The 20,864-nt window shown below is 44.2% G+C and overlaps 1 protein-coding gene across 1 annotated transcript in view; it reads right to left on the reverse strand.

Moving 5' to 3' along the window:
- Positions 1-20,864, reverse strand: part of meltf (melanotransferrin) — a 69,346-nt gene that overhangs the window by 31,008 nt on the left and 17,474 nt on the right. The window contains exons 4-9 of the mRNA XM_070883907.1: positions 13,631-13,816; positions 10,318-10,474; positions 8,343-8,410; positions 5,073-5,260; positions 1,718-1,892; positions 438-589 (exon numbers count right to left, since the gene is read on the reverse strand). Of these exons, the coding sequence (XP_070740008.1) occupies positions 438-589; positions 1,718-1,892; positions 5,073-5,260; positions 8,343-8,410; positions 10,318-10,474; positions 13,631-13,816 (926 nt within the window). The remainder of the gene's footprint in view (positions 1-437; positions 590-1,717; positions 1,893-5,072; positions 5,261-8,342; positions 8,411-10,317; positions 10,475-13,630; positions 13,817-20,864) is intronic.

Below are 20,864 nucleotides of genomic sequence, written 5' to 3' on the forward strand. Positions count from 1 at the left end.
TAATTAGGTAATATCTCCGTCTATATGCTGTTTCATCCCCTGACCGAACCAGACTCAATCACATTCCATCCTAACTGGTGAGAGGGAACAATGACATATACCAAGCTGTGAGCTGAAATCTGCCAGAAATGTAAAAGAATGTCAAGTAAGAATTAAAGAGCTTCATTGTTTCAGGGCCTTTTGCTATTTCTTTACAGCCTTTTGAAACAGCTCAAATACACTTCTGGAACCGTTTCGACTGGGGATTAAGATCTGTGACTGACCATTCATTTCAGTGTGAAATACTGAACTGAAAAATCCAATAAACTGCATAAAAATCTTGAATTTTTCTTATAAGTAATTGAGATCCGGGTTTCATTTGTTCTGGTGTTTCTTTAATCCCCTACAGGAACAGTATACACATATATCCACTTGCCTTGAGCAGATATGGATCTTACCTTGATCTTTATCATGCAGTCGCTGGGATTGTCGCCCGACACACACTGAATTGGTGGTGTCAGGTTTTTGCTGTTGAAAGCTACAGCCATATCTCCACATTTCAATAATTCTCCGATAGACTGTGTGCACCAACGTAGATTCTTGGGCATACCTGTGTTCAGAAAAGCGGCACAAACTTACTGTACTGGTACACTCTCAATATCACAATTGTTTTTTGACATAACAAATGTAAATACTTCCATTTTGTGCAATGTTAGTAATAACTCTAGCAGGGAAGGGCAGTGGAATTAGCTTTGGACCATTCAAGCAAAGAGCTGGCAACCAGATGCCCTTTTTCCGTGCTATAAACTTCTATGGTTCGAACAAGTAGCATCATATCCACAATTTCCCCACAAAAAAAGTTCTAGATTGTTGCCCAAGCTCATCAGGAAAAAGTGCCAAGCGAGGGCTTATAAACGGGTTCACGAGGAAGAAGGGAAAACTGTAGGGTGAGTCATACAGAGGCTTTTGTGCATTGCCTTGATGGGTCCCAGGAAAGTGGAACTCCAATGTACATCCATGACATGTGTGTGTGCCACCTTCTCCTGTATACCTGGTGGATCACTACAGTTAAGCTCCACTTGAAGCCAGAGACTTACAATTACCATTGGGAAAAGGAGGAAATGCAACTTTATGCTTTTAAACCTGAGTAGAGACCTGCTGCAAGTCCACATGACCTATGAAAATGTGGCTCTCCAATGTTGTCGGGTCCCTTTGTTTCAATTAAGGGAGCACCACATGTCTGCAATCAATAACACCCAGCTAATATACTGATTATTTAAACAACCTCAAAAAATTACATTGCAAATGCAGCACAGCCAACACTTCTTGAGTAACCAGACCATCCAACATATGTTTTTTGATCTGCTGAACAGAGATCCCCGGGCTCATGTTTTGTTTTGACCACACTGGTGGTGGTGGTGTGGGGGTGGAAATAGAAGATTTGGGCAATAGTGGATGGTCAATGGTGTATTTCACAGTGGAACTTACACTGGTGGCAAGCTTGTTGCCACTAACTAACAGGCAATGTCTACCATAAGCTGCACAGTCTCCTGTACCGCCTGCCTCCCCCAATGTGTGGCTCATTCAAATATTTGCAGATCTATCTACAATGGAAAAGCCTGCGTGGAGCCTTGCAGATGAATGCGCACAGCTTAGCGGGAACATTGTGAACAGGAAGACCCTGCCAAGTGTGTTAATGATTCTGAGCAGCCTTCTTCAACCTAAAGACATCACTCACGGTTGCAATCAAGTCCATTCAAGGATTGTAGATACTCTGTCCCCAGCCAGGCCTGATAAGTTTGATTATTGATGAGCACGAATTCTTTGGTGGAGTCCTTGAACAGCAAATCTTCACTTTTGTATGAAGCAGAATCAAACATCTTAAAGCCAGTGGAAGTAATGCCAAATCTTTTCTGTAAGTAAAGGATTTTATTTTTAATGGCAGAGTTTGATGGAATTGTCTTTGTTCAGAGTTGTACAGTTTGCTACCATCCCAGGAAAGAGGTGGGCTTGTCTGTCACATTGGCTCAGGGTCTATGTAAACCACAGTCAGATTGAAGAACCTGTTCATTTTTATTGTTTTAACACAAGCTGACTTAAAAATATACATGGAAATGGAGCACCACAATTATATGGCATCATGTATGCTATACCTCAACAAAATTACTTTAAGCATGACTCTTGAGGTGGGATGCCACTCCCGAACTCAGATTTCCTATTGGTCGGCCTAAAGGCAAATAGATTTTATTTATACTCAACACAGGGATCCCTGAATGGCAATAAAGCATAACCCCTGCCATCTTATTGATACAACCTACCTTTTAAATACATATTACCTGAGTGTGAACGGCTCACCTTGTTTGTGGTGTTCCACTTGTGGTGGTCCAACGTGGACCACTTCCCATATCTCGGGAGCCTCCTATCAACAAGAGCAGGCATTGACGACAAGATCCAACACCGCCTCCAGTGCGCTAGTGCAGCCTTTGGCCACCTGAGGAAAAGAGTGTTTGAAGACCAGGCCCTCAAAACTGCCACCAAGCTCATGGTCTACAGGGCTATAGTAATACCCGCCCTCCTGTATGGCTCAGAGACATGGACCATATACAGTAGACACCTCAAGTCGCTGGAGAAATACCACCAACGATGTTTCCACAAGATCCTACAAATCCCCTGGGAGGACAGATGCACCAACGTCAGCGTCCTCGTTCAGGCCAACATCCCCAGCATTGAAGCACTGACCACACTTGATCAGCTCCGCTGGGCAGGCCACATAGTTCGCATGCCAGACACGAGACTCCCAAAGCAAGCACTCTACTCACAACTCGTCCACGGCAAACAAGCCAAAGGCGGGCAGAGGAAACGTTACAAGGACACCCTCAAAGCCTCCCTGATAAAGTGCGACATCCCCACTGACACTTGAGAGTCCCTGGCCAAAGACTGCCCTAAGTGGAGGAAGTGCATCCGGGAGGGCGCTGAGCTCCTCGAGTCTCGTCGCCGAGAGCATGCAGAAACCAAGCGCAGGCAGCGGAAGGAGCGTGCGGCAAACCAGACTCCCCATCCACCTTTTCCTCCAACCACTATCTGTCCCAGCTGTGGCAGAGACTGTGGTTCTCGTATTGGACTGTACACCTAAAGACTCATGCTAAGAGTGGAAGCAAGTCTTCCTCGATTCCAAGGGACTGCCTATGATGATGATGATGATGTGGTGTTCCATAAACCTGGAGGAGCTGCTACCAGTTCTTTCACGAACCACCTCATCTATCAGATAACCCAGCTCTTATACGTGAATCCTTTACTCTAGACTGATGAAGATTCAAAACTCAGTTCAATGCCCTGAACTTTTAAGAAGTAACCGACAATCCGTCAGGGAAGCTACGGTAAAATGAGGTTGAAACTGTGCTCCCGCGGAGCTATGTTTTCATCCCACCGTACAATGGATCTTGATTCCTTGTATCATCCTTTCCCCCCAGGAATCTATTCTACTGGTTTCATTAACCCATGTGAACCAACTGCCACATTCTGAAAAATGCCTCAGTCTGGTGAAATGCATCAGAATTGGAGTTCCATTATGAGGAGGTTTTGGTTTATCAATAATTGCAGATACATTTTCTTGCAGTACTCTGATGTCTTCTGGAATTGTTTTTCCCCATGTTCACCTCTCAGATAGTCCTTTTCTGTGTCATTCTTATTATATAAGAGTGTTGAGCCATGTCTCTCCATGAGTCATGGGGGAAAGACTTGGCCATCCAATCATGGGGAAGGAATAGGAAAGTACATGTTCTGACCCAGTTCCATTCACAACATGTTGAGGAAAGGCAAGTTAGAAATCGTGTGTGAAATATATTGTACAATACTCTAGCTCCGCTGTTGGTAGTTGATGGTTCCTGTCAGGTGCTTACAAAGCTACGAAAGTATTTCTGAACTTATCCAGAAGCTCAATCATTCTGGCTTGTGATCCTGAGAGTGATTAAGTCCATGGTTTAGATGACAATTAATCCCAAATTACTTAAGTGCCTTTTAGGATTTAAACTGGCAATCTGGTATATCCCAGTCACATAACCCCGGAAACTGTCAATGTAGTCTGCCAATTGCTCTGTAGTCCAGTCAAAAAGATGTGTGCAGAGTTTCCAGACTAGTTAGTTAAATCCCTTCAGGCCAGGTCTTCCTTCCTGGAATATTATTCACAGTGATTGACAGAACTCCCTCAATAAGCAACAACCGATAATTCCACAGACAAGCTACAATGAACTGTTTCAGAGAGCTGTAAAATTATCTCACCTTACTATGGGTGAGAATCATCTTTCACCTCCAGGAACAGCACTACCCCAGGAAACCCAACTACTGCTCCCATTAACCCATGCTGTTACCGAACTATTACCTGACAGCACATATATCTAATACTTTGTGGAATAAGGTGCTGGAGAAGGCTATTGAAATGAACACCATAAATGGTAATTAGGTGAGTTTCTGGAGAGAGAAAGGAGTTCATTTAAGGCAATTGGCAAAAGAACCAGAAGCTTCACGAGGAAATACTTTTTTATACAACGAGTGGTTAGGATTTGGAACGCACTGCCTGACAGATTCAATAGCAGCCTTCAAAAGGGAATTGGATACATACTTGATGGAATAGAAATTGCAAGGGATATGGGGAAGGAGCGGGGAGTGGGACTAACTGGACTGCTCTTCAAACGAGTTGGCACAGACTCGATGGGCCGAATGGCATCCTGCTGAGCTGTGCTAATCTATGACTCTATGGTTCTTTGATTCTATGATGAGAAGGCCAATAGGTGGAGTTAATTTTGAAAAAGGAGCAGCTTTGTTGGGATAAGTGGCCTTTTCCTAAACACAACATCCTATGGCATATGCCCTAATCCAGAAATACTTTTATAACACCAAGGTTATTTCACCTTAACACAATAATTCACTCCTCAATTTCTGATATTACTTCCGTACTTTCCATATTGTTCATTATACAAAGGGCTTTGCATCTAAATAAATAGCCTAATTTTCTCTTGTTCACAATTTTTAAAAAATGTTTTAAAAAAAATATTCAGATTTGACAAATTGGCTCAGTTGTTAGGAAGCCTACCTACCTGACCAGCATCCAGAGCATTGAAGATGGCCACACCATCTGTATCCGGTCTGACTACAACTGCATGGGCTGGCACTCTGGCAAGGTGACACACCTTCCAATCTGTAACTTCTGCTCGGGTTCCATCACGACATAGAAGCTGATAGTCACTTGAATGAAGGTCCTTTGCCCATGCAGTGGGATTATGTCCTGAAAAACAGTTTATGACAGGCTTTGGCCAAATGATACTGATATGATGCTCCACTTAATTCACATTCCACAAGTACCAATATAGATAGAATTTACAGCAGCCAACTACAAACTATGAATGAGATCTGATACAGTTATCGAGTCTGTAATACAAAGAGGAAGAGTTTATTCGTACTGCCTAAATCATTAGTGCGTTCATCATAGTTTGGTGCTGAGTTACTATGAAGAGGTTTCATGTGCTGATGGTTCAGAAAGGAGAACACCGTGAGCCTGATAATGCTGTCCTGTTGCAGTGAAGGAATAAAGAGCCAGTTACTCTGCAGTGCTGCTTGGTTGCTTCAAAATTAGCATCAAACCTGGGGCCTTGATGAACTTTGCAAATGGCTTGTGCAAAGGCTCACAGCACATTACACACTGCCTGAGTGCACAGGCCTGCACGCCAAGCACTTGGTAGGTGGTCTCCATGCCAGAAGCACTGCAGCACCTCTGGGGCATTACATCACAATATTGGTCCTCATGTGTCCTCTTCTGTACAGCGCACAGAGGGAAGGGGGAGAAAAACAAACATTTAGACAGAACAATGGAAGCCAAACATACTGGCACTCTTGACAGATTGTGCGATGGGACTAATGTACACATTTCATTACGGAAATTCAGTCGTGCATTATCTTCTGCTCAGGGAAAGCAGGGAATATCCGCCTTTAAAAAAAATATCACACATCCTTCTCCTTCCAAGGTAGAGGGAATAGTCTGATCAGTATACCACTGTGTATTGTGGAGGAGTGATTGTCCAACCAATGAAATACTGTGAATTCTCCTCTGTAGAGAGCAAGGAAGAAACATTTCTGCCTGAGCATCACCACGTGTCCGACACCACGCAGGGAGGAGGGGACAATCCATCCTGTGGCCCACAATCTCTGCTGACCAGAGTACAGTGGTTGGTGTGCTCTGTGTGCCACTCAATGTCCGGCATTCCTTGACACCAAATTTCTGACGTTGGCCCAACTGAGAACTGGCAAATGAATCCTAATCTGCAGCAAGCAAATGCGATTGACTCGAGCTCAAGTGCTCTACCACTTGAGCTGAGTGATTGCATCAATCCCAAATCTGTTGCAAGACTCAAATACACAAATAAAATGAAGCATTTCACAGGAAAAGGAAACAAAACAAAGAGGGAGAAAGAACAAGTAATCCTTGAACAAACTCACAGCTGCCACAGTAACACAATTACAAGCAGTCATTTTCCAGTACCACAGTGTGCCATGCCTCTCAGCCAGGCACTGCTCCAGGGCTCTTGTGTATGATACTGAAGGGCTTATATCATCTCTGCCGTATATCAGCGCTGCTGGCTGTGCTAATGCAGACTCTGAACAAGCTTGCAAAGTGCTTTTCTTTCAAGCACTCCGAAAGCAGGTGCAATCCAGACAATCCTTCACTGGCAGTAACAAGCACCAGAATTCACAGAACAAAATTGCAGATAAGGACCCTACACTTCAAGAATACCAATCAAAATAGGGCCACCGTAATACTTTTGATGCATGTATGTAAAGCAAAGTACAACAGTAACTGTATCAGTACATGTAGCATGATCCCATGATTTGTTCTTATCCCAGAGAACTGCCTTTGCTAAGCATCATTAGGGCAACCTTTAATCATACCATCCACTGAACACATCAGAGTAACATTGCACTTGCCCTCTAGTACATGAATTTGAATCCAGCCAGACTGATGGGATGATCTCGCTCTCTCTCTCTCTCTCTCTTTCCTTCTATATATGTCTCTTTTCTATAAGATAGAAGCCACTGAGTGATGTGGTTAGGTGAGGAATGGAGCGCTGGAAGCGAAACTGAGTAGTCAGGTAGGGAATGAAAGTAGGGTCAGAGAGTGGGCCAGTCAAGCAAAGGTGGAGTAGAACATGACGCCCAAACTGATACATCAGCGGAGCAGATTAATTTCTTGTCATCTGGCAAATCAGAGCAGCAAAGTCAGAGGCCTGAGGTGGATGAAGCCTGCAGCTGAGACTAGGAGTACATGTGTTCCTGGGATTAAAGCTGGGATGGAGGCTGGTGAGAGCAGCAAGGTCGGATCTGTATAACATATACGGTAGTGTTGCCAACTCTGGTTGGAGGTTTTCCTGGAGGTTTGATCATGTGACGGTCTGACCATGTGACACCTGCAACTGCTATTCCATTTACCTTATAAAAAAGTGGGTCCCTTTGTTGAGTACCTTTGTCCATGGCTTTACGCCAACAACTGTTGTGTGAGAAGTCACAAGAACCAGGAGACCATCTGTGTGCAGGCAAAGAATGGAAACTGAGGGCAGGGAAGAGGGGAAACTGAAGGTGAAGGAATGATTCGCAAAGGGGAAACTAGAGGTGAGAGAAACTTTGGATCTACCAGTAATTAATAATAGCTCACTGAAATTACACTGATAACTAATAGTAACACTAGTAACACTCAGATTCCCCTCATAGCCAATAGCTCACTGATAGTCCATATAACTATTAGTAATAGGTGCAATGTCCTGATATCCTATCTATAACTAGCAGCAATCCTATAATCCACTGATATTCGCCCTGAAACAATAGCCAGAATCTCCCTACACTGCGCAAAGTGCAGTCACGTTCCCTAGTCGAGGCCATTTTTAATAGGCCCAATCTCTCTCCCTATCTCCTTGGACTTTGATTTGGACTCGGGTTGTGTGTGAAGGTGACAACTCTGAAATGGGGGCCTCAGTCAGAGATGATTTGTACTTAAATGTTACACGTCAAAACAGGGCTGGCACAGACCAACCTGAACCAAACTGAGGGAGCACACAAAGGGCAGTGAGCTTGATGGAACATTGTCCCAAATCACATTCCAGGTGCAAGACAATCAGTGAGAAATGCCCATGGGAGATTGACAAATTTTCTTAAATATTAAAGGCAGTAGAGGGAACGTAAGTAAACTGCAAGCCTATTAATCAATTCTATTTGCGTATCATAATATGACTCAACTCCTTTAACAGACCAAACACAAATGGGACAGAATATTGCAACTCGTGTAAAAGTCACAGAATGTAGGAAGTTACACCATCACTCACCATCTGTATTATCTGACACGGTAGAATGTTTAACAAAGGCAACATCACCTACTTCTTCAGTTAGGCACCTGAAGTGAAAGAGGGGTACATTTAAATAGCCAGACACGGGTAAAATACATCTTGATGGTAAAGTATTAAGGCTGTGACAAATGACCCAGCAGTATGTTGTTATTCCTCCAGCTCCCCCAGCCCTCTATCTCCATGCCTGGCAAACGCAGAACAACCAATACAGACTATCCGAGTCAGGCCACCCATAAATGCAACAATTATTAGGCAAAACAAAACATTTTGCAAAATGTTTCTTTTTCTAGCAGGCATCAATATCGGGCAGCTCATGGGCCATGTGCTGACATTACAGAACTTTTGTCCTTCCGTGCCATTTGCTGCCAATTACACAACAGAGATCTAGCGAGTAAGGAACAGAATTCTGCATGTATATGATATTGATTCCAGTGGGAGGAGGCAAGGGGAAGAAAGGATCTACTTCAAACACTAATGTACTCAGGGTTTCACTGCAGGTTCAATCTTCACCTCGCTGCTGAGTTTCTGATCTCCATCTCATTACGATGAGGAGGAAAACCAGGACAATGAATCATTATCGGGCCACTGTTTCTGCACAACCTAGCAGCTCATTGCAGAGTGGCATTGGCAAAGGGCTGGCAGCAGATCATCCACTTGTTCTTTAACCACAGGTGGTATGTGTCCAGGGAGGAAAAAAGGGGAGAAAAATAAGAATTTTGAACCAACTTTTTTTCCAGGCTAAGTTTCTCGATGATATACCTGTGGCTGGTATTGCTTCAAAGCATGAAGCAAGGCGTAAACATTTTTGAGGCTCAGCTCTGATGTATTAAGTATGTGAATGACCAGTGCCTTACCAATCAGAATATTCACTATTATTCAACTATCTAAAGTATCTCACAGGCCAGCAGTATGATGTCCTACACAAAGAAACATAAGAATGTACAACATTGGAAAACATAGTGGGGGCGATTTTTGGCAGCATGTTCAGGCGCTAAATGTCCTCTGAGGTGGCCAAGGTGGGATCTTGAGCTGAAACGCCAGTTTAACCCGCGTTTAGTGCAAGATGCCACCTTGGTAAAGGGGTTGCGACACTCACTAGGAACTGCTGCCTTGAGACTTGTTAAGAGGCTGATTGCTACTTAAAATGCTTGCTAGCACTTATTAAAGAGGCATTTTGGTGGCTGGTGTTTGTCCTAATGCCCTCTCCTAACAGCAATCAGCTGTTTGGGAGTAAACAAGGCTTTGATGTGGATTTCCAGCGCTCCTTAAAAGGATACTCACCATTTCATGTTCAGTGTTGCTGGAGTTGTGAAGAGAAACTCTGAAACACATCGGGAGACTTTCTGGGACACTTTGTCAAGACTTTAGCAACACTCTATCAACATTTATTTGCAAATTTTCTGAGGACTTCACCTAAAAAGTGTAAGTGCTGTGTTACTCCACCTTATTGGACACCTTACAGGAGTCACCAGGAGAAAGGAAGTGTTTGGTCATAGGCATCTTGCTCGGGGTCCAACTTGGTCTGGACAAGAAATGGGTGCAGGACAAGAAATGGGTGCAGGACATGAGGCCAGGCAGAGCTGCTGCAGGAGAGAGGGACAGGAGGGTGAGGAGGGCAAGGTGGCACCCTTGCCCCCTGTGGGTACAGGACATCCCAGCTCCTTTGAGTGAAACATGCAGTGAAATAAATCTTTTTATCAATGCTAAAGGTAACCAATCAGTAATATTGACAAATATCCCAACTGTTGCCTCTCCCCCATCCCAACCACCCCACTGGATTGAACCTGGGAACTTGCACTCTGTCAGAATTAGTATTACACCACGCAGTACATTTACCCCTTAGGTCAGTAAAGGAGTTCATTTTTATGATATCTATACTACATACAGTCAAGTGCTTTAAATGGTCATGAAACGATTTGTTATATTTTATATTAAAACAGAAGTTGAAATGTACCTGAATGCCCCACTGTAGCTAAAATATCTCTCGCTAGCATTTTCTGCACATTTGTTTTTGTTTTGTTCATCACCTTTACACAACTGGCAAAGGCTTGATGGGAAGTCTGTTCCTTGTGCTCCAGGGACACAACTTTGAGTGAAAAACTCACTCACAGCTAGAAAGAAGCGAGACAAACAATTTAATCAATAAATACCATCCTTGCGAACAATACTCCCAACCTGAGATTGAACTTTTAATAATGAGTGGAAAGTCACAGGCTGGCAAGTGTGGAATTAGAAAACCCTGGCTGCTGTTTACAAAAGAGCACCAAAAGAACAGTAAAAGTTATAGGACCCAGAGTTTGGTGAAACCTTAGGCCCGCCTGTTTCTCGGCGCTCCCTGGGCGGTGAGTGATGTTTTGCCGTCCGCTACTGCCGGGGCCAGTCGGGTGCGAGTTTCGCCGCGCTTTTGTCGGCGGGAACGGGAGCGGCAGCGGAAGGCATCGGCTAGCAGCAGGGGCCAATAGGTGCAGGCCTCTCAACTCTGGAAACATCGGAGGCCAAGCACTGTGCATGCACAAGATTTAGATTTTTTTTTGTAGTTTCTTTTGCCTGATGACGTCACTTTTCCCGCGATTGGGACTGAGGGCTCAGCTGCCCATGCGCGTATAACCTCGTTACTGACTTGCACCTGACAGTTACCGAGGGGAGTGATATAGAGAGAGAGTCAACAGATTCATCAGCCATCCACCTTGCAAATGTCTCATGAGTGGAAGAAAAGTTGCCATGAAGTCTAATTCAGGGAGGCTCAGAGCTCCCTGGTTTACTGATGATGAGCTGGAGACACTTGTCTCTGAGGTGGAGCTCCGTTACAGAGAGCTCACCCGGGATACTTGTGGCAAGCCAGCCCCACCCCAATATAAACGCATTTGGCGGGAGATTGGGGAGGGCATGTCAACAGTGGGCATCACATTACTAACACTTACAGTGCCTGTAAAAGTCAGCTGCACCTTCATGTTCTCCTCTTCTGTCATCGCTGAGGCATGTTGCGTTGCTTTCCTATGCCGAAAGTGCCCTAGAGTGGCAAACAGGTCACCCTTCTCACTATTACATCATTTAGCATTACCCCAACTTTGTGGGGTAATGGACAAGGGAGAACCAGTGGATGTGGTGTATTTGGACTTTCAAAAGGCTTTTGACAGGGTCCCACACAAGAGATTGGTGTGCAAAATCAAAGCACATGGTATTGGGGGTAATGTACTGACGTGGATAGAGAACTGGTTGGCAGACAAAAAGCAGAAAGTCGGGATTAACGGGTCCTTTTCAGAATGGTAGGCAGTGACTAGTGGAGTGCCGCAGGGCTCAGTGCTGGGACCCCAGCTCTTTACAATATATATTAATGATTTAGATGATGGAATTGAGTGTAATGTCTCCAGTTTGCAGATGACACTAAGCTGGGTGGCGGTGTGAGCTGTGAGGAGAATGCTAAGAGACTGCAGGGTGACTTGGACAGGTTAGGTGAGTGGGCAAATACATGGCAGATGCAGTATAATGTGGATAAATGTGAGGTTATCCACTTTAGGGGCAAAAACACGAAGGCAGAATATTATCTGAATGGCAGCAGATTAGGAAAAGGGGAGGTACAGTGAGACCTGGGTGTCATTGTTCATCAGTCATTGAAAGTTGGCATGCAGGTACAGCAGATGGTGAAGAAGGCAAATGGTATGTTGGCCTTCATAGCTAGGGGATTTGAGTATAGGAGCAGGGAAGTCTTGCTGCAGTTGTTCAGGGCCTTGGTGAGGCCCCACCTGGAATATTGTGTTCAGTTTTGATCTCCTAATCTGAGGAAGGACATTCTTGCTATTGAGGGAGTGCAGCGAAGGTTCACCAGACTGATTCCCGGGATGGCTGGACTGACATATGAGGAGAGACTGGATCAACTGGGCCTTTATACACTGGAGTTTAGAAGGATGAGAGGGGATCTCATAGAAACATATAAATTCTGACGGGACTGGACAGGCTAGATGCGGGAAGAATGTTCCCGATGTTGGGGAAGTCCAGAACCATGGGACACAGTCTTAGATAAAGGGCAGACCGTTTAGGACTGAGATGAGGAGAAACTTCTTCACTCAGAGTTGTTAACCTGCGGAATTCCCTGCCGCAGAGAGTTGTTGATGCCAATTCATTGGATATATTCAAGAGGGAGTTAGATATGGCCCTTACGGTTAAAGGGATCAAGGGGTATGGAGAGAAAGCAGGAAAGGGGTATTGAAGGAATGATCTGCCATGATCTTATTGAATGGTGGTGCAGGCTCGAAGGGCCAAATGGCCTACTCCTGTAACTATTTTCTATGTTTCTATGTTAGCTATCAAACAGGGAGTTTATGTGCTTTACATCACTCCATCACTTGGGCACAGACTCAGTTTCCTGCCTTCACATTTATCATGTCAACTACTGGTCATTTTGTTACCCAAATAGCCACTGCAAAAGTTGAAGTAGGCATTAAAAATATTAGCAGCCACTGTGAAAGCTACTACCATTTTTGCTCCATATGTGGCCACCTACCTTTAAGGCTTCCTTTAAATCTAACCATCGGCCCTTGTAAATAGTCTTTAAGGGCTGCTTACAGGCAACTTTCTCACCTGCTTTGTGATGAATTCCCAACACCAGGCTCAATATGGGCCAAGAACTCACTCATATTATATAAATGGAGTTGAAGCTGCAAAATCAGACGGTGTCAGCAAGCTCACATCCCAATTCTTGCCCAATCAGAGGGCTGATCATCTACCATATGTGTTGCTGGACAGTGACTAGAAATAGCAGAGATTTTCCCTTGCCCCAATGATGTGAACATTATTGAAGCTAAGTCGCCAGTACTTTATGAATAGTGTTTCACATTGTCGTAAAATAAATCTTTACATTAAACAAGAGGACTTAGGGACACTATTATCAATATGAGAAGAATACAATGGTAAGGGACTGTGGCTAAAGGTGGAAATGTGAGAAGATGTAAATGCAGTGAATTAGACAAAGAGAAACGGATAGAGATAGAGATAGAGACAGATGAAGAGAAAGAATGGATGACAGAGAGGCAAACAAATGGACACAAAGGATTGACAGAAAGAGAAACCGATGAGACAGACAGCAAGATAGAAATATATGGAGGAGGCAGATTGACGGAGACAGAAATAGAAACAAATGAACATAGAGTCATTGATTAGGGGCGAGAGAGGTAGACACAGAGTAAGATCGACGGCAACAGGCAGAAAGTGAGACACAGAAAATGCAGTCCACAGACACTAGCATGAAGAATCAATCACCCCAGCTTTACCTTGTGGAATTTTACAACCCATCACAGACATTTTCCCGGTGTTAATCAGATAACCAATAGGAACGTTCCACCCTGCTGTTCTACCGTATCCAGTGTGGCAGGACTTCTTCATTTTCAGATTGTTGATAGTGATTGAATTGCTGGATTTTCTGACAACAGCTACTGCGTAGTAAAAGGTTCCAGCTTCTAAAGGAGCAGGAAAGAAACAGAAAATATGTTGGCACCAATATTAGTCAAAACAAATCTAATAAACCATTTGGAGTTATTGAAATTTCAACAATACATCTCGATGCCACATCAAACATTGTATTTACCCACAGAGCCATTGGGAGGTCTCACAAATATTTCAAATCTCCATTCACTCTCTCCCACAGATAAATGACTTTTTAAACTAACCCAATCTCTCAATTTTCTCAGCAGGTTCTCCTGGTCTCACACAAGAGATTGCTGTGCAAAATCAAAGCACATGGTATTGGGGATAATATACTGATGTGGATAGAGAACTGGTTGGCAGACAGGAAGCAGTGAGTCAGGACAAACGGGTCCTTTTCAAATGGCAGGCAGTGACTAGTGGAGTGCCGCAGGGCTCAGTGCTGGGACCCCAGCTCTTTACAATGTACATTAACGATTTAGATGAAGGAATTGAGGGTAATATCTCCAAGTTTGCGGATGACACTAAACTGGGTGGCGGTGTGAGCTGTGAAGAGGATGCTAAGAGACTGCAAGGTGACTTGGACAGGTTAGGTGAGTGGGCAAATGCATGGCAGATGCAGTATAATGTGGATAAATGTGAGGTTGTCCATTTTGGGGGCAAAAACACGAAGGCAGAATATTATCTGGATGGCGGAAGATTAGGAAAAGGGGAGGTGCATCGAGATCTGGGTGTCATGGTTCATCAGTCACTGAAAGTGGGCATGCAGGTACAGCAGGTGGTGAAGAAGGCAAATGGTATGTTGGCCTTCATAGCTAGGGGATTTGAGTATAGGAGCAGGGAGATCTTACTGCAGTTGTACAGGGCCTTGGTGAGGCCTCACCTTGAATATTGTGTACAGTTTTTGTCTCCTAATCTGAGGAAGGACGTTCTTGCTATTGAGGGAGTGCAGCGAAGGTTCACCAGACTGATTCCAGGGATGGCTGGACTGTCATATGAGGAGAGACTGGATCAACTGGGCCTTTATTCACTTGAGTTTAGAAGGATGAGAGGGGATCTCATAGAAACGTATAAGATTCTGACGGGACTGGACAGGTTAGATGCGGGAAGAATGTTCCCGATGTTGGGGAAGTCCAGAACCAGGGGCCATAGTCTTAGGATAAGGGGTAGGCCATTTAGGACTGAGATGAGGAGAAACTTCTTCACTCAGAGAGTTGTTAACCTGTGGAATTCCTTGCCGCAGAGAGTTGTTGATGCCAGTTCATTGGATATATTCATGAGGGAGTTAGATATGGCCCTTACGGCTAAGGGGATCAAGGGGAATGGAGAGAAAGCAGGAAAGGGGTTCTGAGGGAATGATCAGCCATGATCTTATTGAATGGCGGTGCAGGCTCGAAGGGCCGAATGGCCTACTCCTGCACCTATTTTCTATGTTTCTATATTTCTATGTAAAGTGCTCCCAAGATTTTTTTCACGAGTGGAGAAAATTATTTTTAAAAAGATGGAGGACCATCTTCTGATCCTCAAGCCCGAACCCAACCCGCCTTGAACCCGCCCATGTCCGGTTTTAACAGAGGCGGGATGGGGGGAGGACAACCAACCTGCTCCTGCCTCAATAAAAATACCATGGTGTCTGTATTTTTGGGATGTAAAGTAACATGTTGAAAAAATTTTGATGCTAAGCCATTGGATACGGACTATCGGTCCAGGCTTGTAAATAAAATTGTTTGGGACAAAGAATCTCAGCAAAGACTTGTCACTTTAATGGTTAACGGTTATTTTGTCTTATTGAAAGGACTTCATGTCTGACACTGTACAATTAAAAAGAGGGATTTTAAAACTTCTCCTTATTTAATACGCCCATCACTGATTACTTGTAATGGTTGGCCCTAGCCTAAAGCAAGTATTATTCTGTTCATGCTGACCCTGCATTGACCCCAATGCTAGCCCAGCAGTCCCATCCAAGCTGACACTGCTGTCCCGCTGATATACTACAGCTTCGTATCCCTTCATAATCAGAGCAGCACCCCCTCCCCCCACCCGCCTCCGATGCCACATCTAAAATTGCCCTGACACCCCTACCTTCTCAACCCTGAAGCTCCCTGTGCAACAGAGTCTGGCACAATCTTCCCATGGCAAAGTGCAACAGAGCCCTCTTTTACACTACATGAAAGTGAATTATGAGATGCATGGGATACATGTACTGGATGTGTATAATGTTGTGTAACATTAACACAAGAAGCTTGCACTATTATGAGAGATCTATGTCATCCATATAGCTACTATTCCAATCTGTGGAAACAGATGAATAAATACTAGATCCTTCATCAATAATATAGCTTGTCCTGCTCCCAAACATGTGTTCCTTTGCTATGATAGGTGTAGAATTTGCCTAGTTTACAATATACTTGTAGAAGAGTTGACATCGCGGCGAGCATAAACTATGTACTACTAGATGTGAGTGAATTATTCATTTTTACAAGTTATGTATATTTCTAGTAACTACTGTGGAGAGCGAAATGAATGAGCGAAATGTCATTTTGGAAAAGCAATATGCAATTATAATTTAAAGCATATAACTAACTGAATTTTTTTGAAAACAATAATTGTACTGGGTGGTTTTCCATTTACACTAATAGTTTGCAGTGGATCTTTATTCATAGTCTTCTTCATACTCCATTTAGAAGGCCAGCATTTATTGCCCATCCCGAGTTGCCCAGAGAAGGTGAATGGTGAGACTTCTTCTTGAACCACTTAATAGCAGTATGATACAACTGGCCTGTTAGGCTACTTCAGAAGACAGCTAAGAATGAACTTTCTTTAGTGTGGCCCTGGAGTCATATATAGGACAGCAGGTTTCCTTCCCTAAAAGACATTAGGGAACCAGTTGGAATTTTTATGACAATCTGACACATTCACAGATACCAGCTTTTTATTTTCAGATTCTCTGTCATGGCAGGTTTTGGACCATGTCCTCTGGATTATAAATCCAGGTTTCTGGATTATTAGTCCAGTAACATAACCACTACATTACCATATCCCTTATTAATGGCATGGATCTCTGGCTCAAAAAAGAGCAGGATTGTGTCCATAGGGCTAGATTTTCGGTTTTCGTCGAAAACGGTAGTTTTACGCCAAAATTACTGTTTTTGCTGCGCTACCATTTTTAGGCCGAACTTTCAACCTTTACGTCTGCACCAGTGCAGCAGTGAAGGAGGCGTTGCACGATGATTCACGGCGCAAACCGTGAGTTTCGGCAACTTTAGTCCAGGGCCGGGAGTGCTGCGAGAGAGGCCTTGGGAGGGGGGAATAAAATTCAAAAAAAATTCACAAAACATCCACAAAACCCTTAGCTACTAAATCGCTGAAAAATAATTTAAAAATAAAAACTTTAACTTGCCTTTTTTGCAGGTTTTCATACTTACCGCTGCTGGCAGGGCTGCACCGACAGGTTTGACCCGGTCGGTGTTCTGGGCGCAGGGTACGGATCGGGAGAGAGCCGAAAGTACGACGCAAACGCAATCTGTGTTGATGCACATTGGCGCTCCTCTCCCCGGCGGTACTTGGTAGCGCCGCCACAAAGAGGTACCTGAGGATTCCACCGCGGAAGGTCAAATCACGGCGAAAACCCGGCCCTAAATGTTCCTGGATATAAGGTGTTCAGGAGAGATAAGGAACGAAGGGAAAGAATGAAAGGAGGTGGGGTGGCGGTATTAAGGAGAATATTACAGTCCTGGAGAGCGAGGATGTCTCGAGGGGTCAAGGACAGAATCTATTTTGTTAGCATTAAGATACACCGGAGGTGCCATTACGTTACTCGGTGTATTCTGTAGATCACCAACTAATGGGAAGAATATAGAGGAGCAAATCTGAAGGGAAATTAGAGAGGTGCAAGAATTATAGAGTAGTGCTATTGTGGGACTTCAATTATCCTAATATAGGGCCCAAGTTTCCACATGATTTGCGCCTGATTTTTAGGAGCAACTGGTGGAGAACGGACTATCTTAGAAATCGCAATTTTCCACATTTTTTTTTCTGCAGTTCTCGTCAGGTAGAACAGTTCTACTTTGGAACAGAATTTTTTCTTCAAAAGGGGGCGTGTCCGGCCACTGACGCCTGATTTGAAAGTTTCCACAGTGACAACGTACTCCAAACTAAAGTAGAATGGAGCAAGTGAAGATTTTTGTAGACCTGAAAAAACCTGTTCTACACATTAAAAAAATCAGGCGCAGGTTACAAATTAGGCGTCCAGAACGAGGTGGGGGGGTGAGGGAACTCATTAAATTCTACAATAAATCCTTATTTATACTTCTACAAATATTATACAAATAAATCCAACCTGAATAAACATTTATAAGCAAAGAAAAGATTAAATAAACCATCTTCCTACCTGTGTGAAAGTGCTTCAGCCAGGGAGAATGGTGCAGCAAGCCTCACAAAACGAGGGAGCAGACCGAATGGGGGGAGGGGAGGGAAGGGAGGAGGGAGCCGACCGAACGCGGGGGGGGGGGGGGGGAGGGAAGGAAGCAGACCGAACGTGGCGGGGTGGGGAGGAGGGAGGGAGCCGATGGAACGCGGGGGGGGGGAAGGGAATGGAGCCGTTCCAGACGGCTGGCGGGAAAGAGAGAAGGCTGCAGGAAGCCTCAGAAATTGAGGAGCCATTTCCCGATGGCAAAGGGGGAGGTTGTCGGGAAACGGCTGCCTCAACTTTCTGAGACTTCCTGCACCCTTCTCACTGCTGCAAGAAGCCTCTGTGCTGATGGCAATGTACTTTTATTAAAAAATGTTCAAAAACTAAACGGCTACAAAGAACTACAAAAATGGCCGAGTGCCAATGTTTTTTTTACACTGAGCATGCGCGAACACTCCAACGCGCACGCGCAGCGTTGCCGGCAGGAAAAAAACTAATTTAAATAGTACCCGCCCCCTCACACGTACAAAATCGGCGCGAGTGTAGGCTCCGCCCCCCTGGGCGCCGCGCCAAGCAGACAAGGAGCTGCAAAGCGCTCCAGAATCGCTCGTTTTTTTTCCGGCGCCATTTTAGGCGCGAAAAACGGGCGCCCAGCTCGGAAGGGCGCCCGTTTTTTATCATGTGGAAACTTGGGGCCCATAGACTGGGATAGTAATAGTGTAAAGGGCAGAGGAGGGGGGGAGAATTTCTGAAGTATGTTCAGGAGAACTTTCTTGATCAGCATGTTTCCAGCCAATGAGGAAGGAGGCATTGCTGGATCTGGTTCTGGGGATTGAGGTGGGTTGAGTGAAGCAAGTGTCAGTTGGGGAACAGTGATCACAGTATCATAAGGTTTAGATTATGTAACGGAACCAACCAGTGGGTCAGGCTATCTTAGATCTGGTCCTGTGTAATGAGACAGGATTAATAAACAATCTCCTAGTAAAGGATCCCCTCGGAACGAGTGATCATAGCATGGTTGAATTTCAAATTCAGATGGAGGGAGAGAAAGTTGGATCTCTAACCAGCGTACTAAGCTTAAATAAAGGAGACTATGAAGGTATGAGGGCAGAGTTGGGTAAAGTGGACTGGGAAAACAGATTAAAGTGTAGGACGGTTGATGAACAGTGGTGTACATTTAAGGAGATATTTCACAACTCTCAAGAAAAATGTATTCCAGTGAGGAGAAAAGGGTGTAAGAGAAAGGATAGCCGCCCGTGGCTAACTAAAGAAATAAAGGACGGTATCCAATTAAAAACAAGGGCGTACAAAGTGGCCAAAACTAGTGGGAGGACAGAAGACTGGGAAGCTTTCAAAAGCCAGCAAAGAACGACTAAAAAAATGATTAAGAAAGGGAAGATAGACTATGAAAGTAAACTAGCACAAAATATAAAAACAGATAGCAAGAGTTTCTATAGGTATATAAAAAGGAAAAGAGTGGCTAAAGTAAATGTTGGTCCCTTAGAGGACGAGACCGGGGAATTAGTAATGGGGAACATGGAGATGGCAGAAACTCTGAACAAATATTTTGTATCAGTCTTTACGGTAGAGGACACGAACAATATTCCGACAGTGGATAGTCAAGGGGCTATAGGCGGGGAGGAACTTAACACAATCACAATCACTAAGGAGGTGGTACTCAGTAAGATAATGGGACTAAAGGCAGATAAATCCCCTGGACCTGATGGCTTGCATCCTAGGGTCTTAAGAGAAGTAGCGGCAGGGATAGTGGATGCATTGGTTAAAATTTACCAAAATTCCCTGGATCCTGTGGAGGTCCCAGCAGATTGAAAAACTGCAAATGTAACGCTGCTATTTAAAAAAGGAGGCAGACAAAAAGCAGGAAATTATAGACCAGTTAGCCTAACATCTGTGGTTGGGAAAATGTTGGAGTCCATTATTAAAGAAGCAGTAGCAGGACATTTGGAAAAGCATAATTCGGTCAGGCAGAGTCAGCATGGATTATGAAGGGGAAGTCATATTTGATAAACTTGCTGGAGTTCTTTGAGGATGTAACAGGGTGGATAAAGGGGAACCGGTGGATGTGGTGTATTTGGAGTTGCAGAAGGCATTTGACAAGGTGCCACATAAAAGGTTACTGCACAAGATAAAAGTTCACGGGGTTGGGGGTAATATATTAGCGTGGATAGAGGATTGGCTAACGAACAGAAAATAGAGAGTCGGGATAAATGGTTCATTCTCTGGTTGGCAACCAGTAACTACTGGGGTGCCACAGGGATCAGTGCTGGGACCCCAACTATTTACAATCTATAGTAACGACTTGGAAGAAGGGACTGAGTGTAACGTAGCCAAGTTTGCTGATGATACAAAGATGGGAGGAATAGCAATGTGTGAGGAGGACACGAAAAATCTGCAAAAGGACATAGACTGGCTAAGTGAGTGGGCAAAAATTTGGCAGATGGAGTATAATGTTGGAAAGTGTGAGGTCATGCACTTTGGCAGAAAAAAAAAATCGAAGAGCAAATTATTATTTAAATAGAGAAAGATTGCAAAGTGCTGCAGTACAGCGGGACCTGGGGGTACTTGTGCATGAAACACAAAAGGTTAGTATGCAGGTACAGCAAGTGATCAGGAAGGCCAATGGTATCTTGGCCTTTATTGCAATGTGGATG

Source organism: Pristiophorus japonicus, chromosome 6 (assembly GCF_044704955.1).
Source record: "Pristiophorus japonicus isolate sPriJap1 chromosome 6, sPriJap1.hap1, whole genome shotgun sequence".
NCBI lineage: Eukaryota > Metazoa > Chordata > Chondrichthyes > Pristiophoridae > Pristiophorus > Pristiophorus japonicus.